The sequence below is a fragment of the Strix uralensis genome, chromosome 15 (assembly GCF_047716275.1).
Source record: "Strix uralensis isolate ZFMK-TIS-50842 chromosome 15, bStrUra1, whole genome shotgun sequence".
NCBI classification, from domain to species: domain Eukaryota; kingdom Metazoa; phylum Chordata; class Aves; order Strigiformes; family Strigidae; genus Strix; species Strix uralensis.
This window is the reverse complement of record NC_133986.1, coordinates 1,846,469-1,873,462: the sequence shown is the minus strand read 5'-3', so window position 1 is coordinate 1,873,462 and position 26,994 is coordinate 1,846,469. Positions and strand designations below refer to the sequence as shown.

Sequence of the window (26,994 nt, the reverse complement as noted above, 5' to 3'; positions counted from 1 at the left end):
AACTGAACTAATGCTAAAATATATATGCAGAATAAAGTTCCTGGAAAGGGAGGTGGTCAGTGGCTTTGATCTATGCCTTTGCTTTCTATTCTGCTAGTTGTGGGGGATGGGAACAGCCACCTTTGGAGCTCTCAAATGGCATGCATTCCCTGAGCAGAGAAAAGCAGCATGAAGGTGCAATCTCATGACTGCACTGAAATTCAGTATACTGGAAGAAATAAAGGAACAAAGAATCATCTTCATTCATGTTCTGCAAGTCTGTGTCAATTTAATTTTAAGTGTATGTAATTACAGATGGAAAATATCTAATTGATATATGTTCATTTCTAGCTAAAATAATAGCAACATCCATAAGATTTTGTTAAAGGCCTTTCACTCTCACCCCTGTGGCATCAGGTCTACCAGTGCACTGAGATACTCTCAAAATCAAATTGAGTTACCTGAAGCAACCCATCACCTTCCTGAGATAGGTAATTTTCTTTCAACTGATAGAAATAGTCTCTCATCTTAGGGAATACTGTTTTGGATAAACGCTTAAGGGGTTTCTAGCTATATTTGAGTAATACATTTTTTCCAAAAGTAAACAATGCAATAAGCAAGCATAGGGAACAGCTTTCTAAAAACCCTTACACAGTATTTCCACCTAAATCTTAATTTTAGGTTTGAAAAATCTTTGATTGATAGCTATTTAAATAAACCAGAGATTCTTAATAACATGAATCAAGATATAAAATAAAGCCCATCCTGAAGACACCTGGGGTTTTTTGGTAGTGCGGATCATCCTTCCTGCCTGACCTTGTAATTTTCTTATGATAACTGCTGCAATTGTTCGCATGGGGAGGTATTAATACAGTAGGATTAAGCTTTTCTTTTAGCTTCTTTTCAGCCAATTTAGCAGCTGAGAACAAGAAAGAAGACCATGTACCACGCTATTTCTGTGGTGCAATCAAGCCTGCAGCCCAACTGTACAGCTGCCTATACACTTGACTAGCTTTACTCTCAAGAGCATATCTCACTGAATAGAGTCATTGTAATCCCACACGATTGCATGCTTGTGGAAAGGTAGGCAGGAAACAACTGTTCAGCTTGACACTGGATCAAACCAAGTGGACAGAGTTCTTTCCTGACCAAAACAAGCACAGGTTCTGCTTACAGCACTTGGCAGTGCCCAAGAGGTAGCATCTGTTAATTAATTTTTATGCTAATAGCAGTACAAAACTGCTTTAGAGAAATTTAGCTGCTCTCATGATTTCTTTGCTTAATTGGTGAGGGTCTTCCTCATACAAACATACTTAGAATTTAAGGGTCTCCCACTGAAATAACATCTTAGAGCTCAATCAATAAAAATTCAATGAAATTTCTGACTGAAGTTGGGGGCATAGTGCATAACATAGTGCAACTATCCCTTCCCTTTAAGAAAGGCTGTAAAATCCTACCTGGGTCTCCAGTTCAGTGACCTCCAAATTCAATTTATTCAGATGCTTGTTCACAAAAGTGATGAGAGTCTGAAATATGAAAACAATGTAGTGAAGGCCTATTCAGTAGGGCAGCAGTTCAATGCATGCAGTATGAACTCCACTCAGAAGAGCACCTGCGTGAGTGAAGAGACTGCAACACAATTTTTAAGTTTTAAAATGGAGATGTGCCATTACAAAAAAAAAAAGAAAATATTCCTCAAAAATGAAGAACAGAAATAAAATTAATGTGATATATATAAATAAAAATACACTGTCAAAACATAGACTATAGGGAAGTGGGTAATTGGACTCCACTCAAATCTGACAGCAGCCAAAATCCTCTGCGTCAGACCCCTGGCAGTTATAAACTGGATACCTCTCTGGCATCAGTACACTCAATCTACCAGTTGGGTTCTACTCAACATACACTTTGTGAGAACTTCTGTTTGATGGAAACTTTGATAACTACATGTTGTTCTGTGTTCCAAAGTTAGGTTCATGCTGCTGAATATTAATAAAAAGTAACATTATAATCATGAATTTGTATATTTGTTTAAGCATAAAGCTTGATTGCATTTAATGTATGCAAACTATGCCAATTATATATTATATACATGTACACTCACTACATAGGTACAATCAGATACACACAAGCATGCACATGCACACATTACGTATTTTAAAAATAAAAACTTTCCAACCTTTTTCACTACATTGAGCTTGTCTGGAGCATGGTCAAATAAAGTGTCAAATGCATCTCTTTCTGAAAAACATTCAGAGATGTTAATACACTGAGCAGCAGTTGTCCAAATGCAGAATAAATACTTATTGAGGCACATACATGTCTGAGACAACACAGTCTGCAAAAGGTTTCAGTATAGTATCATGTGTTTTGCATACTGCTCTCTCACTATAAGCTGCTAGTAACTTATTCTCTATTATTTATAAAAAGCATCATTTTCAAGTAGGATTTGTATTACATAATAACCCTGTTTCTCAGAAATGAACAAAGAATGGTATCTTTATGTATAAAACCTTAAACAGCCAGATACAGGGAGCTAAGTAACCAAATCATTTTGTGCAGAACAACAGGAGTTTACATCTGGAATCACTACATCTATAGAGGAGGATTTTCCCCATGGGCCACTGACTGCATTGTGGTGTGCTACATTATTAACCACCTCAGGCAAGCTTATGATTACATAGCTGCAATGTAATCCTTTGTATAGATGTTTTTGGGCCATTCTGATATGCAATTTAAGACATTATCAGCAGGACAGACAACCTAGGGTAGCACGACTGGAGTGCTACTGTAGTCACCTTCTTAAGAAAATAGAAAAAAAAAAAAATATAAAAAGGCACCAGAGACTTTTCTGAGCAATTTTCACCCTGACAATCATTTGAATGATAGCAAATGAGTCCACAAAAAGCTACATTCATATTCCTCAATAAAAAAATGCTAGAGTAGATCCAAAGGCATTTGTAGAAGGCAGACTTTATACAGAGCAAGACTGCTCAGGGATATCATTGGGAAAAGAGGTCATGCATGTAGCCTTTTATATCAGCTGTAAGACAGCCATTGAAATAATACAAGAAGCAAATGCTAAATTCTTGGTGGGACTCCACCTAAGCTCCTCAGATGAGTGTTTTCTGTTGGCCAGGCATTTGGCCAGCCTAAGTACTAGCAGTAAGACATACAAGGCACAGGAACTTGCATGGTTAGCCTGCTGAATAATGACTCAAAGTCATAAAGTGTAAGTAGGTAATGTATGCAAGAATGCCAACAAGTTCACCAGCTGGTTTATAAGACAAGACATCACTTCATATTATGCTGGGAACTTATGACCATTAATACTATTACAGTAATGTTCTGGAGGCTAAAACACAAAGCACCTTCAAATTAACACGTGCTAAAAAGCAATGAAATGTGTTTTAAAGATGGTCAGACTGATTTTAATGCTTTTTTCCTTTTGTTAACTGCCACAATAGCCTGTGGTGCATATATTTATGTATTTGCCAGGGCAACTTGAAATCATCTACTTCCTTGCAGTTTGATCAAAGTGTCCACCCACTGCAGAACTAATGTATACTTTGGCTGCCTCAAGAAAAAGATAATAATCAAATGAACTTACCATGCCTTCCTGATAATGCCCTATGGAAAAACAAAACAAAACAAAACAACAAAAAGAACAAAACACAGTTATGTATAATTCACTTGCAGACACTGTGCTGCAAAAGAAAACAGCATACATGGCCATCTTCAGCTTGGTGAAAACTGGAGTAGATCCATGGAATTAAGAAAACCTTCATCAAGTTACTCCAGCTGAGAATCTGGATTAGTCTGGAGTCCATCAGCATAATATCTCCTGGCTTCACTAAAGTCTCATGGGAGGACAGATCTCAGATTTTCTACTATTGAATCAAATCAACACACCTTGCCTGAGTGAAGAAGGCTTTTTCATGTTGATTTTGTGAAAACTTTTCCCTTTGTTTTAAAGATGCTTTTACCACACCAACTACAATACAATTTCAGCCAAAACAATGCTTGGACTGGGTTCTTAATGACTGCAGCATTTAGCTCCAGTTAATCCCTCATATAACTATTACATGTAAACTAATCCAAAGATTAATAAATCAATAGTCCAGCTTCTTTCCATTCTATTAGAAACTAGGATATTCTACTATTGTTTTTGGTTTGGAATAACTTTTCTGTTATAAACTGTTTGGCGAGATGACATGTGCAGGGCTTACTACTGTCATTTTACATTCCTGAAGTCCAAACATCTAAAATTAGTCATGTCACACTGCTTTTTGAAAGAATCTAGTTCTCTATCAAATAAATACCAACATAAAAGAATGAGGCATATCTTTCTTGCTTGTTTGAAGGACTTTTGAATAAAATAATAAGAAATATAATAAAGAAATAAATCAGTAGCAGATAAATACAGAGATTTTGTATCTCCTCACTCTGTCTTCTCTTCTATCCTAGTCTCCTGCTTTTAGTTCCCCAGCTCTCTATTTCCTCACCCTTTTATAGTTTTAGACGCATGTTTGCAGCTCTTGAAAAGGCTAAAACACAGTCACTGGCTGATGCATCATCTTCCCTGGAACCCCAATACCAAAATCTAAATATCAGCAAATGTTTGAATTTCTGAGATGCATCTGTGTTCAATTACTGAACTGCTGGCAAAAGTGGTGTTGACATACTCAGTGTTACCAGTTATTTCCTCTTGGATTTGTCGAGACTGGAGGATTCCTTCACGTTTCTGGAAAAAATAAAAAATGACATTTTTCTCAGAAAAGTTTAATGTTTAGGGTACAGTAAAAATTTGTGATCCACAAACATAATTAGATAAGAAACCTGTAAAATAAAAACTTTTTTAGAATGAACTTACAGTAATATATTATTTCACCTTGCAAGTATTTCAGAAAATTCTTTTGTACATTAACAAGAAACTTGAAACTCCACCTGTAGAAGGAAGTATTTCTTTTCCTTTCTCCATCGTTCTTAATTCACTTTTCTTTTAAAGGCCTCAATTCAGCAAGACATTTGAAACAACCTAAACATATATGTATGTATTTTAGTAGAGGTATGTCTAGGTGAGTTGAATTAAACCTTGTATTTCAATGAACAGCTTGGCAGATGGTGCCCATGCTTCTCTTTTGCAAAAATCTTGCCCCCAGGCTATCTGTTCTTTCTGCCCTGTTCATACTCCCTTTTTTGCCTCAGTGTTTTCCTCTTCTGACTTCTCTCCACACAGAGAGCTCTATTTGCTTGTGATGGAAAATCAAAATGGAGGATAATCCATTCACAGCCTGCTCCAGACCCTAGTCATCTTGGTGTTAATATATGCATTGAGTTCAATGTTCTTCAGATGCGAGAAGCCCTTTGTACATGGTGGTGAGTGGCCTGTGGCTAGAAGCTGTACACAAAATGGCAGAAGCCAACTCAAATGGTTGCTATTTGAGTCAGTTGGAAAATGAAGGAGTTTAAAAATTTGACATTGTTTCCAGTATGCTGATCACAGTCATCTGGTGGTGGTGGTGTAAATACCGCACATATGTTTTGCCTCTTTTTGTGTTAATTCTATTCACTGGAATTAGTAAAATTTTGCAGTACAAAAAGAAAAGTCAGGCAAATGCTGATGACTGCATGTAAAGTCTAGACATTAGGCAATTATTTATGATTCTTCACTCCCTGTCATAAAAGGAAATGAGAAAAATAATTTTACGCTGGTCCTAGACTTGCCTTCTATGTGGGAAAGAGAAAAGGAGAATAACCTTTTGGAAAAGTCCTTCATGGCATGTGGACTGGGACTGATGTTCTTCCCTGTCTTAGAGAAGATAGCTCATCCCTACCCGAGGCAGTCCCTGGTGTATCATGTGCTGAGGATTTGGCCAGGCTTGAGTCTATTACTTCTATACTGCGTTACTAAAATATATGAGGATCAAACTCACTTTCTGCAAGAAAGCCATACATGGTACCCTCTGGCTCACTTCAGACTGGCGCTTGAAGTAATCTGAACTGTCCTTTTAGCTAGATGACAGTTTCACGGGTTATTATATTTTTTAAAGCACTTTTACTAAATATCTTGCACACCGTTAAAAATGCATTCAGGGAGGCATCCGAACATTAAAAAGACAGAGTGGAGTCCACTGTGCTACATACTGAAAAAGAGGGGCACAGAAAGCTGCCGAGACATCTTCTGTCATATACCTTGAAAACCTGGAGAAAAATATCATTTAGGTCTATCTTCATTTCCAGCTTGTGCAGCCAGCAACAGTGCAAGACTTGCACTTGAAGTAACAATCTAGTTCATGCTAGGTCAAGTTAGAATTCTACTCTGTTTAGCATTTTTGTTTATTTTTCCCTTTGCTGCAGGGTGAAAGGAAACTTATTTTCTCCCAATGATGACTCTAACATGCCAATGATGCCTTCTGGAGCAGAAGCCCTATCACTCTTGTCTCCTAGATGAGTTGAGCACCACAGCAATGGGAACTGTACTTCTCAGTGCCCAGTCCAGTGATGTGGGAGAAGAAAAAGGATTCTACCTGTACTCTACCTTCCCTCTGAAAATGTGCAAAAATAGCCTAAAACATGCTCCAGTACTGATATAAAACATATTTCCCTTTTTGATAAACTGCAATTAATATAAATAAGAATTCTGCACCTTAATCCTACTGTTGCCAAAAAAAAAAAAAAAAAAAAAAAAAGAGAGATGACAAGACATCAAGCCCTAGTTTTGTACCTGGCATCTGATCACTAATATTAATGGAATTTCCACACTGCCCAAACACAACATGCACCCACTGGACACTTATTTGACCAGCACATTTCAAGATAGACTTTCCAATGCTCTTGACTTGTAAGACACTGGTGAAAAAGTCTCAATGGCAACAATCAGAATGGACCTTAGAAACACTAGTCTAAGCACCTTCTCTGTGAAGGCTGCTTCCCATAAATCTTTTGCACTTTAAAAACTCTCCACCTCAAAACTGACCCTAACACTGATGACACCTGTTGTGAAGTTTGTTTTATACTAGAGAGAGAATAACACAATCTTCCTAAAAATACAAAGAAGTGCTACTGAGGACTGAAAAGAGTGTCCAGCGATGTTCCTTAAAGACAACAGTGGCTATAACTGAAATAACAAATGATAAAAATGAACATCTACTATTTGAAAGTCACTGAGAAACGAGGCATGAATTAATATTCCTCATTAAAGAGAAAAGCTCAGTGCACATTCCAGAGACCACAGAAGACTATTTGGATAGGCTTGTCATTTTCTTCCCTCACAGCTGAAAGACTCCACTAAAGGCCATGAAAGAGCTTCCTAATCACTGATCATTTTAAATTGGTGACTACCTCTAGAACAAAAAAATACATCCGAAATTTGGGTAATATATCTGGAAATGGAAAGGGCTGCCTCTTCATCTCTCTTGGTGTCAGCTGTATGTCAGCAGTTTTATGTAACTGAGGGCAAACTGCTTAATTTCCCATACAAAGTCCCACTCTGAAAACCTTCCCACTGTTTGAAAGGGTTTTACCTATGTATTGTTGCTATCCATTTCATCTGGAGAATCATGTTTTATAATTGCCCCACCAAAATGAAATGCAGAACTATTATGGAGCTTGAAAGAACAAATACATTAGTCAGGTTCAAAAGAAGATTTCTTGGGAACCTGGAGGCAATGCTGCTCGGAACCATTTGGGACCTTCCCAGGCAATGGGACCAATGATCTCAGATTAAGCTTGTGATGTACACCTTCTTCGAATCTCATTAATTTCCTAGCTTTGCTTCACAGTAGTTTATGCACTCAAGAATTGCTGTTGCAGTGCTCAGAATATGCTGAAGCCATTCTGGCTGCTCTGCCCATGCAGTCTTATACTCTCTGACTTACATCTCTTGCACACAACCAATCTGTCATTTAACCATTTGTGGATGACATAAATAAACAGTTTTTAAAAAGAGGCAAAATGATGGCAAGATCCAGCTCTCCACAAAAGCTCTCACTTGTTTCAGTAGAAAAGATCACACAAAGCCTCAGTTTTGTTCAAAGTTATTCATTCTATTATTATGGAAGGAAAAGAAAATAATATAACAAAATAGCTACAAAAGGTCCAACTATCACATTTTTCCCCAAATTAGCTTATAACCCAGATTTCGTATTAGTCTCATTACTAACAGCTTTTGTACAAAACAGCGAAAGGAAACAAGTTTTCGTAAGAACTGTGCTGATTACCTGTTGGGCATTAGCACATTTTTTGTTTCAGAAATATCTTTGTTTCTATTTCAATAAACTATACGCAGCCAACAGGGTAACCCTCACATTTTATGTGTTTCTAACCTACCAAAATCATGAATGAATGAAGATAGTCTTCCTTAAAGACTTCATAAAAGTACTTTGTTCCTTCATTTCTCTCTCTTTACTATTCCCTTTATCAAACTGTACAGAGTAGAATTTAAAACCACCTACCACATGGTCTGTTAAACTTCCCTAGGCGTGACCTTACTTTACAGAATGTATGAGGGTTTAGAACGTGAGGTGTGCAAGTTTGAACATTAAAATTAGGCTCTAGGATTTGCTGATTGTTGATTAAAACAAAGGGTACATGATGAATTATATAGAACCAATCCCACAGGACATGAAAGACAGATTTAAAAAATAAAAACCCAACCCACCATAAAAAAAAAAAAGAAAAAATATCTCAGTAAGAATACTGGCCCCCACCCTCTGTTAATAAGAATCAGCATAGCCTTGGAGTTCTGCTGATTGACTTTCACCAAGGACTGTGTCTGGAGGATGAAATCTTCTACAACATTACTTGGATTTTATTCTGGTGCAACTGCTTTCTCTGCAATTCACTGGCGCCTGAGCTACAGCTGTGTAGCTAAGAGGCACAGCAGTGAGCCAGATTCTCCCACTACTTATTGTTTTTAAATTGGTTTATCTGTACTGATTTCAGTGGATTTGCTGTTGAACTACATTAGCCTATTAAAGAGAGGACAATTACATCCATTGATTTCAACAGGAATTTTGTCTGGACATATGGAGTGACAGCAGAATGCAAGATCTGGTTCTCTATTTTAGGACTGTGTTATTTTTCTGGTTTAGTTTCTCATCCTAAAGATGCCCTGACTGCTGCACTCCTGTTTTCTTAAGCTTCGAGATAAACCACTGTCATTAAGATATTTATAATAGCCAAAGGAAAGTTCTTGAAAATTATGTTCCTCTGAACCCTTAGATAGGTAACTGCAGATTTGCTGGGGTTCTCTTTCATCATCTGTAGAGAAGCCCATGAAGCAGAATCTGAGAGTCAATGAGTCATCATCAGGCATCAGTGATACATCTACCAGAGACTCTCCTTCAGATTCCTCCACAAATTACAAAACTCGTCTAGTTCAAATGCTGGAAAAAGGAGATCTGTCCCACAGATTTTCAGGCACACAAAACTTGAGCAATAGCTCTTTGCACCAGATACTCAGGGTAACATCAGTTAAAACACATAAATAAAGACAGTTAACAGTGTGAAAAGTAAAGGCAAAGTTAATTGGAGAGAAAAAAAAACAGATTAAATGGGAAGAGACCAAATAAGATAGAGCAAGCACAAGTCCAACGGAAAGAAAAACGATCAACAGAATAACATGGGGAGTTTGGATGGAGGAGGCTCTAATAAGGAGACTGACTGACACAAAAGATTTAGTTGATGGGGTATTTTTTGCATGCTTATGAGAAAGCCAACACTGTAATCAGACTAAATTAGCATGCACAAGGCTGAAAAAGAATATTTAGTCACCTACCACGAATCTGAATGTAATAAACAGTGACAATTCATCATTCAGTGCCAAGAATGATTTGAATCTCTACACAAGCGAGAAGACCATCAAAAATGGGAAAAATAATAATTCTAGAGATCATATTGGGTGATAAACACATTCCAACAATAATAATGCTTCATATATTTTTAATGTCAGAGTCTGGCCACTTCACAATCAAAATAAGATATTCTGAGCCACAGCTCAATCTGGGAAAGCACTTCTGCCTCTTTCGGGTTGAAGCACTGTCAGCAGGGAAGATGCACGTGTGTTTCTTGTAAGCCAGAGAGAGGCATGCATGCCTGCCCAAACAGAAACTCTAGATGTATTTTTCAAGAAACCCCTCAGCCAATTTCACAACACTACCAAGAGCTGTTTCACAACCCTCTTACCTGCACAACCACCACCTGAATGGACACATGATCTGGGAGTCTGATTGGTGCTCGGAAATACTGTGATAATGCAACCAGAAGATGAAGTATTGCTACGAGACTTTTAGCATGAACAGCTGAAATAGATATTAAAAGCACAAGTTACAAACTGCAAAGTAACTAGGGCACATATTTTTACTTTTTAGGAGGTAGGGATTACGAGACTTTTTTTCCTCTTGCCACCTGGAGCCAGAGGGCACTTTTAAGACCCCTTGCCTTTACTGGCCTCCTCCTGCTCAACAGGTCAGCAATGTTTGTCAGCACCAAAGCGTTACTTTTTGCAACATGTCTGGATGCCATAGGCTTATGTAGATGAAAATCTAAAGATAATTCAAAAGCCAGATTTCATATACAGCAGTGCTGTCTCTGCATTCTCCTTTCCTCTATTCCCTTTATTTCAGTAAGGATTTATGGACTATCAGAAAGATATTTTTGTACTCATAACATGCACTTATTCATTTTTAAGTGTCACAATGTCTGCAGGATGATAAATGAGCCTATTTTGGCAGAAGCCTTAAGCAGTAACTTACTAAACTCAATGACTCAAACATTCCTCATGAAGTTGTTATAGTTCTTGTTATTGAACCTTTTTCACAGCAGGTTTCATATGGGTAGTTAACACTAACATGACTTACAAGATATCAAAAGCCATACTGTAGGAAATCCCTAATCAAATATCAAACCATTGGCATGAAAATGAATAATTTCCAATTATTGTTGCCTTTCTTATTCTTCTATTTTGTTTTAGCATTTAGAGTCTTCCCCAGAGTAAGTATTCTTAGGAATGACCTTTGATAGCTACAGTAATGTTTTTTGTACTTGAATTAACCAATAACTACTACCTTACTTCATTGGTAAAGCAGGGTCAGATTCACTAAAATATCCTTCCTCATTATCTTCCAATGCAAGTCTCAACTATGCCGTGGAGATACCCATTCATATAAAATGTGGTATTGCTGTCAAATTTTGCAGGGGTGCCAGTGGTCACGGATGAGGTGCTTTAGCCAAACACTAGAAAGATGTCTGTCTGCCTAGCACCGGTGTGTGCTACAGCTGGCTCCAGCTGCTGCTGTCTATCTCTACTTTAGCTCTAAAACACATGTAAAACATTAAATTAAAACTAGAAGTTAAATTGTCAGGCCACTCCAAACACCCTGCCTCCAGCTGCTTAACAGAGAATGGAAAAAACCTGGGGAGATACTGAAGAGAGATGGGGACAGAAAACTCAGTGGAACCACACAAAGGGGAAAGTCAGAGATGCCTAATGTTCACTCTTCCTCCCTTGAGCTATTTCTCTCCCTCTCACTAATTTATTGTGAATGGAACAGGATACAAAACAGCTCAGCTCAAGACAGGTATAGGAGACAGGGAAACTGCTATATACTGGTCAAGGTATTCACCAGTGTGAAATGATTCTGGATACCAAACTTAAAACAGATTAAGAGGCCTTATTTTCTAAAACTGATGATAACCTGCTTTCTGCAACACATATGCACTAAAATGTCTTGTGTTGGGCCACTGAGGGCATTTCTATTAGATATTACTATGTTCATTTTAATACAATAAAACAGGAAGAGTGGAGTCCTAATCTTGATGAGAATTTTGTAATCAAATCAGTGGTTCAGATTTAGGCTTAAATGATCAGAAATATTATTCATATTTACGTTGCAAGTTTTACACAGACAAAGAGTCCTAGGACCTAACTCTCCTTCTGTCTATCTCCTACATTTATGTAGGTACTCAGCTGTTTCAACAAACCAACTGAGTAACACAAAATTTAAGCTTGCATGCATGAACTTAAGAGCAGAAATACCATACTTTGACAGACTCTGAAAAGACAGTTTATTTAAGTTGGAGGTTGAGCACCAGTAAAGAGGGTAGAGCGTACCACATCTGGAAGTGCCCTGCAGAGCAGCTCCTACCATAAATACAGCCTTCCCTTATCGCTGGATATTTCAGAATTCCAGATAGTAGCTACAAACTCTGGGCTGTCAACAAATGAGAACAGCATAGAAAACACACAACTTACAGTCAACGTTCCATTTAATGCTTCTGGGGGGGAGTTTAAGGGTTTCATTGATCTTCTCAAGCACTGTCTGTAGCTTCTGTTTCTGAGCAATTTCAGACTGAGTAACTTCAGCAACATTCAGCTTCTCACTTTCAAGTTTCTCTGAAGTGATAATAGAAGAAAAAACAAGAAAAACCATTGTCAACTCCATGAAGAACACAAAGACATTACATGCACCCAGATGTACATTCAAGAGATATTAAGACTTCCTAGATTTAAAATTATCTGGTTTTCCTTCCAGAACCACTTTCCCCCCACACTTCTGAGCTCCTAAAGATACAGTTCACATTTTCGCTTTATTTACCCATTGCCAAGGAAAAGGCCATGTATTAATGAAAGCCACACTACTGGCTAACAAATATTTGCTGCAACTCCCTTTAGGGAACACAAGACTCGAAAGTAAGGCTCATTACTTCTGTTGCTACTGGATAAAGGGTATTCTGTATGCAAGTGTGTTGTACAGCAGCCTAGGAAACAGATACTAACTTTAAGAAGATTTGTTTCAGCAGTCTCAGCCTCATAGCTTCTCCCTCAGAGTCAGGAGATTTAAAAATTTTACTCGGTCCGTTTGTGATAAAAGTGATGTGACACCATATTCATAGAGGTGGCAGATGCACCCAAAAAATGCAAACAAGTATTTCTGGAGGTATGAAAACAACTAAAACCTTGAGCAATTTCTTTCTATGAAACTATAGCAGAATTTGCAGTAGCAAAATAGATTTTAAAATACCTTGAATTGGTTTGTTAATAATTAGTACAGATTGCTAGGTGTATTACATACATGGCTTATGTTTACCATTAAATAGTAAGCAAAGAACATTTAGCAGTAAAATCTCCCTGATAATAACACCAGAAACAAAATGCTTGGTCACCTATCAATTTACTTCTATGAAAGAATATCTTATTAAGAGACAATGGAAAGTATCTTCTTAAGAGATAATTAAGAGATACAGGTTTCTTGTGCCTCCACAGAAATCAGTCTGTGCACAGTCTCACAACAAGACCAAAGTCTTTAGTTAGCAGAGACCTGACCCATAAGGAATTAAGAGTAATGGAAAAGATTCCACTGAAATCAATAAGTGCTGGATCAGTATACACACATTTAGAGTCAGGCTGTATCTGATATGCATTTTTGGGGTTTTGGGTGAAGCCACTGGAGGTCCGCCCATGAGAATCAAATTGCTCAGTCTGGGGCATATCCAGTCCATCACAATATATTAAATAGCTTAACCATTCATAGAAGGGAATAGTCTGTGTAGTCTTTATTAGAAGTGCTCACATGATGTTTCAAGATTCATTTAAGATACTGAAAAGAAATTTACTGGAGACTTTATGAGCTGTAATAACTAAGAAAATGGCTTCCAAGCCAACAGTTAAAAGAGCACATGCCAGCTCTGCATTAGCAGTTTCTTTTCTCTATCTGTTTCTCAGCTGAAGCTCAGTTTGCAGTCCACCGGGTACCATTTACCTCAGTAACATTAAAAGCCAGACATCAAATCAGAAAGAAATTCCAACTTTCCAGAGGAACTTCGCGATGTGAATAAACTACAGTATGGAACCAGCAGAGATTAAAAACATCCACCGTTGTACTGAAAATACCCCTGCCTTCAAACTTACTTTCCACTTGTAACACGGTTAAGTTTGTACAGCACATATGCAGATAATAAATTTAATTGGAGTGTATACTGCTGCCAAGACAAGAACCCTCCCTCTCTAGCACCCCAGGTAGGCTTTATGCTGTTCTCATCAACTACAGAGCACCACACATTGCACTGTAGCTATAAGGATTGTGCATACAGCCTATTGCTCAAGGGTTTCATAATACAATGCTATTTTTATATCACTTTGTGGCATAAATGTAAGATGATACCAAGGCTTCTAAGTAGGAACAAGTGATCTACTTACTGACAAAGTGCCCCAACAGCATGCACATATATTTTTTCTTACCAAATAATTTCTGCAATACTTGTCCATCATACAGGTCTTCAGCCAAGTCTTTCACAATAATCCTCTCTCCTACCAACACATCATTAATCCAGTCAATTAATACCTATATGGGAAACACAAATTTGGCAGTATTATACACTATTCATTTGCAATTTAAAACACATGTCATTTTGTACAATGATGAAACTATTTAGCAGAAAGAATACCAAAGCTGCAATGGCTCAAAATACAATCAGTCTGAAAGACCATCAGAAGAAAATAGGAAGGACTTAGGAAGGATTCTTTTAAGGTGTCTGTGTCAATGCACCACAAGGTCTAGACAAATACTGGATTGATGCAGTGCTTTCTGGAGTGAAATCTGTCAGTAGTATTTTAACATTTACTGTGAAGCAAAAGGTGCTGAATTCAGTTATAATGAAACTTTCTGCTAAAGTTCTAACCCCAAGAATCACAAAGACTATGAGGGAAGTCAGTGTGATCTTAGATTGGGGGTGGGATGGGACTAAGAATCTGAACTCAGGATTTTAATCCAAATTCTTAAGTATTTCTGTGCCGTATCTAGAACAAGATACTGCAACAAATGACCTGTCCATTTCACTGGGATGTATGCACCCCGTGGTTTCATTTAATTAATATCTAAACAGTGCTTTGAAGTGCTCAAATGAAAGAGGCAGGGATAGATTTAAAAATAGTTTCACTTTCCTGAAAGTGTTTACATGCTTTTCATTACCTTCATTAGTTCTTGTAATTTTGGGTCATTTCTTGAATTTGGATCAACCATTGTTCGTACTTCATTTTCCTCTGGAAGGTTTAAAAGAAAGATATTAGAAACTATTACAGGCATGACACTTTATTTTACATCAAGCTTTTATGTTGAGATGTAAAATTGTTGTGAATTACCTAGCATAGTGTCCTCAGGGTCTAGTTCGAATGGAATTGGACTGAGAGGTAAGTTAATGGCATTTATTCCTTCTTCCTGTAATTCAGATACTAGGAAATAAAAAAGGAGAGCTTGGTCAAATTTCAATTCAATTTTACTTACTATTTCACTCTTGCTAAAAGTAGCATTAATTGTCTTAATTTCTTTATAAGAACATGACTCTATTAGATAAGCCACTAGGTGTAATTACAGCAATAAAACATAGCTAACAAATATGGGAGGCCCAGCCAACAAACCTTTACTTGCATGAGTAGATTTTTCATGGATAATGGGACTGGAATCAATGCAATTTCCTCAAATCTTTTCCAGGATAAGGCCCATTGTCCTCAAATTTTAAAAGGTTCCCTTGCATTTTAATAGTTTTGACATTTTAACACTAATGAATCATTTTAGCTGAGGGAAATGATTACTGCTCTCAGCCGTGTCACCCTTGCTCTGGAGATGCTTCAAGTTTAGATACTTCAGAAGAGCTGGATCTCGCTATATATCCACCACACAGGAGCTGCCAGACTGATAAACTATTTAGGACTGAAGGTGCAGTCGCAGCACACGGCTACCTCTGTTGTTCAGGTCAGAGACCAACTAGAGCAGACTGTGGGATGCTTCTGGCCTGTGTTCTTGGGCTTTCTTTAGCAGAAACCATGGCAGCAGGACACAGGTGTAAGATGATGAACCCGCAAAAGTACTGCCTTTGTGCAGAGTTCAGACATAGGTTGAGAAAGAATATGGACACAGGAATGGGGAAGTAATCCAAGATCCCACAGTTTGGAGATGCCCACAGTTGTCAGGAAATATGGACGAGTTCTTGCTCAGCCAAAGTCCCCTAACACTGCAAAAATCAATGTTCTTATAATACATGGTCTGAGAACACAGGAGCAGAGAGATCCAGAGAAGTGTAAAAGCAGCCCTGCCACTAGTTCTGTGTTGTACAGGTTCTGTACCTGGTACAGTTCAGAGCAACTTCATTCATTCCTCTGGGTGACCCAAACTTTAATAGGCTGCAAAGACAAAACCCTTCCTTCACTGCCCAAACATGCTTCCATAACAGAATAAATACAAACAAGCCAATACACTAATTCCACCACTATGGAAGAACACAAAGCACTGTGCAGGGAGAGAACCCACTCTGGTGATCAGACAAGTTTGTATGTTGCTTTGTAACCAAGAAATCAGTGCAAACCTGATTTACCAAACCAGGAAAGAGTCTCGCTGTCTTATGAATGACAAGTAAGTAATGTTGTTTTGACCACTTGTTTTCCAGTGTACAGACCTTTAATAGAACTGGTTACAACAACAATACAACTGTTCCAGTCAGAGTTTAAACTTAAATAACTTAATTCAACCATTCTGCACGTGTCCTAAAGATTCAGGTATGTACACCTTCTGACATGAACTAAAATGTATGATTTATATGCAGATGCAGATTTACCATCTAACATTTCAGATTTACTACCTGAAGCTTTCCTCAGTTTCTTTTGACTATTACAGAAACAATTTAGGTTTGGAGAAAACAGAAAAGTAGAAAGGGACCTTGTGCTTTGTTCCTGTCCACACGACTGCCTTGTAAGTTAGCTTTTGTAAAACAGTTTTACCTTTCTGCCTTAACTTCCTGTGTGTAGTAAGTATAGCTAAGTTTCACATGAACACTGAGATAATTAGTCAGTTGGTGTGATAACAGTACTTAAGACTTTCCAAATATTTTCTGTGCTTTGTGAAATGTTTTGTGCTCTGCCAGATGAAATGCCTGTGCACATTTCAAGAGTGTGTGTAGCTGTATTCAGGCATCTATGTGAGATTCATACCAATAAGGCTGGTAGAATGCTTATTACTTTTAATTGTACAGAAATAACTTTGAAAAATCCACTGCCTTCAATACTGAAACACTAACTTCACTCCATACATTCACCCTGCTTATGTATCTGTAAAATACAAATACTGAGGAGCTCTAAAAAGTTGTAAAATAATGTTGACAATAATAGTTCCCTCGATTGTTGTATATCCTCTAAAATTGATGGCTGAGAGCAAAGGACCAAATTAATCCCTCATGTAACTTCATTGAGTTCTGAGGAGTTATAGAAAGGATGAATTTGGTCTAGCATGTACAATCTCAGGAACTGTTTACACTTAATGGCAATTTTTGAACTGCTAGCACTCCTTAGAGAAAATCATTGCTGGTTTTATTAACCTCTTTGATTTTAATTTTGGTTCAAAATGGTTATGGGCATAAAAATGTCAGTGGATAGAAAACTTCCATGTGGAGGTCTTTCTGTTCTGAAATGTTTAGTGCATGGATGACTTCCACACAAAGGTTCCTAGGAAGCAAACGCTTTTTTCACATCAATCCCAAGAGGGAGCATAGTAAATAAAATCCGTTCAAGCCAACTGGCTCCACTGATCTCTCCCATCCCGAAGGGCTGGATGCTCTGCTTGAGCAAGACACACTGAAGGAAGCACTCAGCTCATTTTCCTAGTGAAGGACAGGAGGGAAAGATTTTGGCTCCTCTCTCCAGGGACGGACCCACTGGCAGAGCTTGCTGACACTTCTCCAGGGAGACTGAGTGGACCTTTCAAGGCTGAATGTTTTAAGGCATTCTTTACAAGGCCCACAGAACCTCCCCATATTTGTCCTCCACTGTGCACAACTATTGAATTCTACTTTTAATAACATAACCTTCATCATATTATCAGAGTTTCTGAAAATAAGAGAAAGCAAACAAAAAAATGCCGTATCTTTGCATAGAAAGGGAACATAAAATACAAATAAAATAATAATAAATATACATGAAAAACTAATACATTGATCTGTTCCAGAACGCATTGCAAGTGTTGTATTTGTTGTACAGCAGGGCCTAAGTCCTACTTTGCTGTACACAGGTATACACAAGTGGTGGTTTTGTTCCCCCAAGCAGGTCACTCGAATCACCTGTATTTTTCACACCTGCCCAAGCCACATGCAGAACCTACCCAACCCACCTCTGGATGACCCAAAGATCCCAGATGGATCCAGTTTGCCAGAGAGGACAGCTCCTCCTCAGCATTCTGCAGTGCACAACCCATGCCCAAGGTTTGTATTCATCCTATAATAAAGACTCCTCCTGCCCTCCTGTCCCCTACATGCAGAAAACATGATAGAGAAACCCCGAGCCTGATAGCATCTTTTTCATTTCTTTCCCAATACTAAAGAGAAAAGATTTAACAACAGATTAATAAGACTACTAAAAGGAGCAGGTAAGAACACATGAATTATATCAAGCTGTACATAAAGGGAGAGAAAATGTATTATGTAGTATAGCCTCACTTTCTAAGAATTTCTATCAAAAACGTTCCATGACAAACCACTATTATACTTAGGTGTTTATAGAGGAACCACAAAAATGTGATTGAGGTTAAGAGTTTGCATACCACAGTTTCAGCAGAAGAATCCATTTTTCAGCTGCTTTTCATTAATTTGTTATAATTAATTTTCATGAAAATCACTTCAGCAATTTAGTATTTCAATAAAAACAAAGCAGACAGGTTTGGGACAATTTCTGCAGCAGCTGAGATTAAAATAATCTCATTTCTTGAAATACTTTGAGGAATGATTTGGAGCATCAGCAAGACCTCCACTCTGAGCCTTACAGTGTATAGACCCAGGAAGGGAAGAGGGGACATAGCTGCAGCAGGTCATTTATACCACACCAGTGGCCAGGAGCCAGATCAGTGCACTGGGACCCATGGCAGTTCCTCTGAAGGGCAGTATCCACAGAGTTGTCTGCTTGACAGCTTGGCCACTGGACAACCCCACAGCTGGATTGAAGAACATCCTTCTGTTCCCACCCTCTGCTGCAGCCCAGATACAGCCTGGTGTGCTGGCTGCCATGGGGCTTGTTTTCATCATGCTTATATTGGCATGATTAGGGACTTTATCCTTTTGGACATGAGAGGAAAATCCAGTCCTTCATGGTTTTTTTTACAGTCACCAGGCTGAGTGGAACTGGGGGTGGAATGTACTTTTAAAGGAAGACCCTTAAAAGCAAGTTACACATGGGCCAGACAAATCTCTATGTGAAAGTCCGTTTTAACTCTGGATAAGGAAAGGACACTTCTGCTCAGACTTCTGATTCAGCTTCACATGTCAAATTTGTTATGATGTCATCAAGTGCAACTCCACTGCTATCAGCTGTCAACAGACTTCCTCCTACCATGCCAGCACCAAATTTGGCCCCAGAGCTGGGGAGCCCACAAGCTTGTATCAACAGCAACTACAGCAGCTATTTTAAGCTGGATAGAGTTCTTACTGGTTTAGATGCTCTAGGATTACAGGGTCATAAACCTATGCTATCAAATCCATGCGGGTGCTCCGAGCCAGACTTTGCCCTTTGATGCATGCATCCAACTGCCATTGAAACCGTTGGATGCCGAGCACATCTGACCTAAATGATTCGATGATTCTATGAAAGTGGAGTACTGCCCATACGGTTTAAATTGGCTTAATTCCTCCAGTACATGCAGCCTGTTGCTCCACATTGTATTTATTAGACAGTTTCATTTGGGTTTTTTACTTGTTTATTTTGTGTGCTGAAGGCTTTTTGCTCCCCTGTTTAGTATTCAGGGCTTAATGTTATTCTGATTTGAATAAAACGCATCCTATTATTTAACTGAGCTCAGAAATGCCACATCACCCAATGCACTCTCTGTGGTTTAGACGTATTTTAGCATATCTATCCAATGAATCATAAAATAAATACAGCAAGATGTAGTGTTAACTGGTCTCTCCTCTGAGTGCTACAGCCATGTCTTTCCATATAATTGATTCCGTACTTACAAAACTAAAATTACTCAAGTGCTACAACACTAACAGGCAGATTCTGAAAGTCTGTGACTAACTAGAACTGAACCCTAATGTTGGAGGAGCACAGTGACACAACATTTCTAACCTCAATCTTTCAAAACCAGGAGATTTAAATACATGCATACACACCTACATAAATATATACATACACACTTTTGCAGTTCTTTAACTGCCTTTCTTTCTTTAATGTAAGAGTTTTCCATTCAAGGTCTTCTCTCCCATTTTTAAGCTTGCAAAGACTTTGTTTTGGGTTGTGGGGGTTTTCTTTGTGGAAGCTGAGATTTGTTGACAGTCACATGACTCCAGGAGTTTAAGCTTTCTATAAAAAGTCAAAGGACAAACTACCTGATATTGTAAACTACCATGGTAGACAGTAGCTTTACATGCCATGTCTCTATCTTAAGCTACACTTTCCTGGAACAAGCACAACTTGGAAGGCTAGCTACAGACATCATATTGCCAGAGTAACACTGGATATTTGTATACACACCCATATTCAAACATGCTTGCTTATGCTACATATGTTTATGTATGTAGCCATAAGTTACAGCCAGTCAGAAAAACGCTGATTTTCAATAAGAAATGTCTTTACTGCTCTTGTGTAAGACAGAACAATTCACTCAATTATAGCTGAGACAAATTTAGATGAATTCGTTTTGGTTTCATATTGTCTTTACTGGGTGGGTGCAAATTTCTGATAAATGCTCATGATCTTGATGTCTTGCTTTTGTAACCAGTTGTGCACAAGAGCAGCTTTACTGCTACTGACTTGATAGTCTGCAATGCAGACTTGAGTGTAAATGACTGTATCCACACAGATTTCAGTGGATTTATGCTGATTTATACAAGCTCACTGGCTCAGTGTGATTCCTATTCCTCCTCACATACTCCAGTTGTATACCCTGATATAATTCCAGTGGAGTAATTCTGAATTTGTACTGATAAATGTGAAGAGAGATTCAAATAACCTAAGATGGTCAGAGAATGAGAGGAAAAAACAGCAAAACCATTTTCAAAAAGTCCTAGTTTAAGCTTTTACAGAATGACACTATTTAGTCAAGCAAACTTATGCAACTGCTTTCTGGGTCATCCATCCAAAATGTTATTTTCTAATGCTTGTGTGTGTGCATCTTATAAGTCCACAAAGGGAAAAGAAAATATTAATCTAAAATGGTACTGCCTAATTTTCTTGAATACATAATTCATCCAATATGGATTCTGGCAGCTCAGCTTTAACTCCGAAACAAAAGAAATCCACACAAAAGACAATAAATCTGCATTACACATGGTACTAAAATGATCCAATGGATTTATAGATGTTTACAAGTTTGCAGAGTGTGACAGCGTCCACCAGAAATTTGATATTCACAGCACAAAACATCATAAACATATGTCTGCAACTACAAAGGGGCCTTTTTATGTGGGGATCATTGTTAAAATTGTCTTCAGAACATAAACCTTAAGTTGTAAATGCTACTCCCCATTTATTCTCCAAGACATAACAAATGAGGAAAGAAAAGCAGAGATATGTTTGTAATTGAAAATGTTTCTCAGGAAATGATCTGTACAGGAACATCATTCTCATTCCATTAACTGCTGACTCCAAGCCAACCATTTGTAAAAGTAAATAAATATGCAAACTGGCTGACAACAATGTGCCTGCCTTTAATGTTACTGCATTAGTACCCAGTCTCCAAAAAAGAATCTATTTTCTTTTCTCATTTCTCCATTAAACCAAACATGGCATACACACAAAAAGAACGGGAGAAATGGTGTTCACAAAAAAGAATGTGAGAAACGCTATAATTTAATTTTCATGTATGCAGTACAAATTAAATGCTTATTGCCTTGAACTTTCTTTAAAGTCCAAAGCTACTCTGAAGTACCTCATTGCTGTTCCTTTCTTTTTTGCAATTAGCAGGGAAAAATACCCTCCATAGATTGACAGATCTCTGGTCTGAGTAGGTAAAAAACAACAACAAAACAGGGAGCAAACAGTCCTTTTAAAGAGTACATGTGATTTTCTTCACCATGTCACAAGTAGCTTCATCAAGCCTTACATGCTTTCACATTTCATTTGGGATGAAGGTTCTTTCCCAGAATTTTCCTGTAGTTTCTAAGAGGTAGTAAGTGGTGTAGTGTCAAGCTAACACAGATGCCAGTCATTCCATTCATTCCTTCAACATATCCTCTCAACACATCTTTTAAAATACATAAGCAGTATCTGCAGATGTTTTGGAAAGCCTGTCACCCTATAGGAGTGAACTGAAAAAAAACCAAAAGTCAGTGTTGGGAACAAATACAAACAGGAGTTCGAATGACAGGTTTTTTCCTCCAATGAAGAACAAACCATGCATATGAGAAATGCTGTGACCATTTCAAGTCCTTATCAAAATGTGATGCACTGAATCTGATTCCAGCCTGACAACTCTTCAAACGGCCTCAGATAACGTTGCTAGGGTCTTTGTGCAAAAGATACCTACAGGTTGTTAGCTGGTCTGCATAATGAAAAATATTTTATTGAAACAAATCCTTTGACAGCTAAGATCTCCTATTTATTGAGATGTTTACTGAGAGATCTCAGAACTGATTTATTGAGATATCTCAGAACTGCATGGAATGCTTGGGGGTATATGGAGACAGAAGGGAGAGCATTTGTATCTTCCTCACCAATATTTTGGTATTTGGTTATACCAAATCTGCAGTAGCAACATCCAGAAGAGAGTCAGATAGACCTCTTGGCATAGTCCTAACCCAAAGCAAGTGGAGGCAATTGTTAATCCTATATGTTCACCAGCTTGCTGCAACCATTTTTTCCAAATATTGTGGAGTGGAGAAGCTGATTTTATAGGACTGACTTGCCTTGTTCTCTGAATCACCAACCAGCTAATAGTAGTCATTCCAACATCAACAAGAGGCGCTCATGCAGAAAAGACAAAACCAAAGATCTGTTCCAAGAAGTCTTTCCCAGCTCAACAAGTTCTAGCTATTCCTAAGAGGAAACCCAAAAATAGTTCTTAGGAATGTGAGGGCACACTAGTAGCAAGCTGAGGATTTCCTGAATTTCTTGCTCTTTTCTTTTTGTGTATATAAGCCTTGTTTTTGAAGGAGAAAAAATTAAGTGTCAGACCCACTGTATCTCAGTGATCTAGATGACTTCTTCTTAGAAGAAGAATTAGAAAAATGACTACATTTACTGGAAAGTTAAAGTTCTTTTTCAGGGACTGCAAATTAGTTTATGTATCACACATGGCTACGATTTTCAAACTGTAGTTCCTAGAGCTACTTGTGTTTTAATATAAGCATCTGGTCACCTTGAAGGAATGACTTTGTGACAAAGGATCAGAAGATTTGTAGTAAGTGGCCAAGTATTTCTACATCCCAGAAGGAAAAACCAAAACCACCTTAATATCTTCTGAGAGCTCCTCATGCTTCAAGATCTTTCTTTGGTATCAAAGTCAATCAAGATAAAGTTTGAGGGTGACACCAAGGTTGGACAAGTAGCAAACACAAGGAAGATGGGACAAGAGTGACTTGAATAAATTAAAATAATAGTGGATACAAATATGCAGATGTATTACTTATTTGCATAACTGGTAGCTTGCAGTCCATGCTTTGCTACCTTCTGCATCAATCTTGAGCATCTAACCATGGTTCTCAGATTCAGTACAACAAATGAGAATTGACTTGCAACATCTAATTCTTTTTGTTCTACTCCATTTTAAAGATTTTCAATTTCTTGCTATGTTTAATATTTGTGCCTAGGACACAGATGGTTTCTAAAAGTCTCTGCATCGTGTCCTAGGGAATTGAAGTTTTTTGTCAAGGACAGAATCAGGATCTAATTTGGGAATTGGGATCTAAAGACAGGCCTTCAACATGGAAAAACTACGCTGTGGTTTTGGCTGGATCAGCAGAAACCCAGCTACATTCTTAAAGAAAATGGGCTGTATTTGGTGAAGGGCAGAAAAATAAAACCTTAAAATGGCAGAAATACATAGTCTAGCATACTGAAGAGTAAACTACCCTTTGGGGTCCTCTTGACCAATGTGTGTGACAACAGAAAAACTTCAGACTTGGACTGCTACAGAAAGGACTATAGAAAAGGTAAACTTGTTTCCCCATCCTTATTTCATATGAGTTTGGATCACCAAGATGCACATCTGATGTGTGGAAGCCCTCCTGTTCTTAGTCATACAGCATGAAGGGTCAAGGCATGGAGAGGAATATATTAGGGCTGTGGCAATCCCTGACTAGAGAGAGGACTTTGGTCAGCTGGCATAAATCATAGCGTGGTGTGATCAGTAGTATGGCTGTGGTTAACAGCTAAAACACTTTTACACAGAAGTGTAAGATGATGATGCAAGACAGGACAGGACTTTGGTAGCACAAACTGGAAACTATGTTTGGCTTAGGAAAGCAGAGTTAGCTCTCAATTTGCACAGGAAATAAAACCACACTTTCCAGTCTAGGTTCTCAAATTCCTTAATCAGAATTAATTCATTTAACACCCCACCAACAAAAGAAAATAGCATTATCCCCATTCTGCAGCTCAGAAAGTGACACAATTCTAGATTAAGGGATATATTTACATGTTTCCTTTCTGGAGACACAAATTGGACTTGTAAAATGGAAGCTAGGCATTTGGAAATACAGCCTTAAAAACCTGTCTATAATGTTACACTTAGGCTGATGTAGAATGGACAGGAATACCTGTGTCTCGTTTCCCAAACCTGTATAATAGCAAAGAGAGCACCCTTCTTTTCATATAACCAGTAGTAACGATTTTCATCCAGCCCTGTGCTTTGCCCTTCACAGGCAATGCCTGGTACCGTCCTGTGCATTCCTGATTTTGCTCATTTCCTTATAAAATTCAAACAGCTGCTCCAACTTCCAAATACCCTGTCTCAAAAAAATTACCTTACTGAGCTGTTCATCTGATTATGGTGTTCACATGTTTCTTATCAGTAAACAAGTCGCAAGCAATGTAAGCACCAGCACTGTGAGTGTAAACCCTCGGCTCTGAACTGCACATGCACTGCAACCGTCTTTTCTGAGAGGTCACAGACAAGCTGTAGGTTCGAAGCAGCACTTGCTACCACCTGTCAAGCGCTGCCAGACAAGGGAAACTCCGCTGTGTAAACTCCTACCTGTTAAATGCATTTCCTGGTTGCTGTCATTACCAATGTATCAACTTCAGCATGCAAAACGTTCATACCAATAGTAGCTGTGGCTGTATGTCCTACTTCATAGGTGAACACACCAAAAATTGAAGTTCAGTCATCCAAGTAAATAACCTTAAATGAGTTTTACTTCATAGCACTAACACATTCAGAGATTCCCAGAAATAACCTACAGCACTCTGTTGTTGATGTCATAAATAAGTTTGTTAATATTCCTATCAGAGAGTGTTTGGTGCTACAAAATTTTCATTTTAATAAGCATAAACGTTAAAACTTACCTACTGCATGACACATAGCCCATTTCAAAATTGCTATCTTAAGCATGCTTTTCACTACAAATGACAACTTTCCCTGGAAAAAATTCAGCTGATAAAAATCACTATTTTCACACTGGATCCAGTATTACTTAAGGACTGAATTTGTACCAAACTGAAGTTAACAGAAACACATACTCTTACAAAATACTGCTAGAATGAAACAGCTAATTCTATCTCACTCACATTGCAGAAATATTTTCATGAATAGCATTCAAAATTAACAAACTACTGTATTTTCTTCCTCTTTTACCCAGGAAAAATGAAGTCTGACAAGGGCAAGAAGAAAATAAACTCCCATTCTTATCTCCAAAATATTACAAAACAAAATTAACTACCATTGTAAAAACATAAGGTCATAAAACAATACTCCTAAAGTATCACAGAAATGAAGATGAAAAATAACTGAGTCAGTCTAGTCTCCTACCTTTAGGGCAAAATGCTCCACAGCCCATCATAGGGTCGCTGGGTCACCCTCATAGTGCATCACAGGAGAACGGCAGTCCTTAAGGTGTTTGAAGCCCCTAGCTCTGCAGGCCCCTTTGCTGCTGTTCTTCAGAGAAGCTGTATTAGCTTTAGAGCCTGTTTTCCAACAGAATGGTCCAAGCACATCACAACTCTCAGCTCAGAGCATCGCTTCAGAACAAGTGACTGACTGCCTATATAATTTAATATGATGCCACATGAGACTCATAGACCATCTGCAAAAGAAACTAAATCTGCTTTTCGCAGCTTGGTAAGTTGCATTGTGAATGCTAGGATGCAGTTTTGACTGTGTGCTTTTGTTATCAGTCATATAACTGAACAAAATACTCAATCAGCAAGTGTAAAGCACATTTTTTTACCAATTGCAATCTGTTTCTGCTGTAGGTAACTTGTACCTTTTCCCCTTAAAACTAAATAAAGTCACAATTCCCCTCAAAGCATAGGTCTAGGCACCGACATGGCAATATTGGAAATTCTTTTTTTCTTTTTGGGGGGGGGTGGGGGAGGGGGGTGGTGGTGGTGAAACAAAGGCTGGTCAACCAAAGCTACAGAATCCTTGAATCCTGTTGCCAGAATTGAGATGCACACGTGATATTACCAAATTCAGGCTCTGATCACAGTATTCCTTTCTCTATAAATACTTCCCTACTGAAATAATTAGCAAAACTCATGTGGAATGAGGATTAACCTCTAAAACAGGCAAAGCATATAAAAAACTAAAAAACTGAGGAAAAGAGAGGTATGAGCCATCAAAAGAATAATAAACTGCTGGTAAGAAATGAAGAAGAAAGCTTTATGGGCTACGCATCCTTCCAAAGAGAGACAGTAATGAAAAGATAATCTAAAGCAATTACTTACTCGGGCTAAAAATCAAATTGCTATGAAGTTTTCTACAGACTAAAACTTTTCAGAAGCTGTAAAATGTTTAAGTGTCTGTTTCAACTTGGAGCAGGATGAGGGAGGTGACACATCCCTGGCTCATTTCTAAGTCGTGGAAAGTGGTTACCTTTCTAGTT

General features: G+C 38.1%; 1 protein-coding gene across 3 annotated transcripts in view; it reads right to left on the bottom strand.

Annotated features, from left to right (window-relative positions):
* PARVA (parvin alpha) overlaps positions 1 to 26,994 on the bottom strand; it is a 68,474-nt gene that overhangs the window by 9,666 nt on the left and 31,814 nt on the right. For all 3 annotated transcript variants that reach the window (XR_012630959.1, XM_074884764.1, XM_074884765.1), the window contains exons 2-10: positions 15,122 to 15,211; positions 14,952 to 15,022; positions 14,222 to 14,324; positions 12,236 to 12,376; positions 10,168 to 10,283; positions 4,665 to 4,723; positions 3,590 to 3,609; positions 2,159 to 2,220; positions 1,437 to 1,505 (exon numbers count right to left, since the gene is read on the bottom strand). Coding sequence is in view for 2 of the 3 variants with exons in the window: in XM_074884764.1 (XP_074740865.1) it covers positions 1,437 to 1,505; positions 2,159 to 2,220; positions 3,590 to 3,609; positions 4,665 to 4,723; positions 10,168 to 10,283; positions 12,236 to 12,376; positions 14,222 to 14,324; positions 14,952 to 15,022; positions 15,122 to 15,211 (731 nt within the window). In the remaining variant the exon portion in view is untranslated. The remainder of the gene's footprint in view (positions 1 to 1,436; positions 1,506 to 2,158; positions 2,221 to 3,589; positions 3,610 to 4,664; positions 4,724 to 10,167; positions 10,284 to 12,235; positions 12,377 to 14,221; positions 14,325 to 14,951; positions 15,023 to 15,121; positions 15,212 to 26,994) is intronic.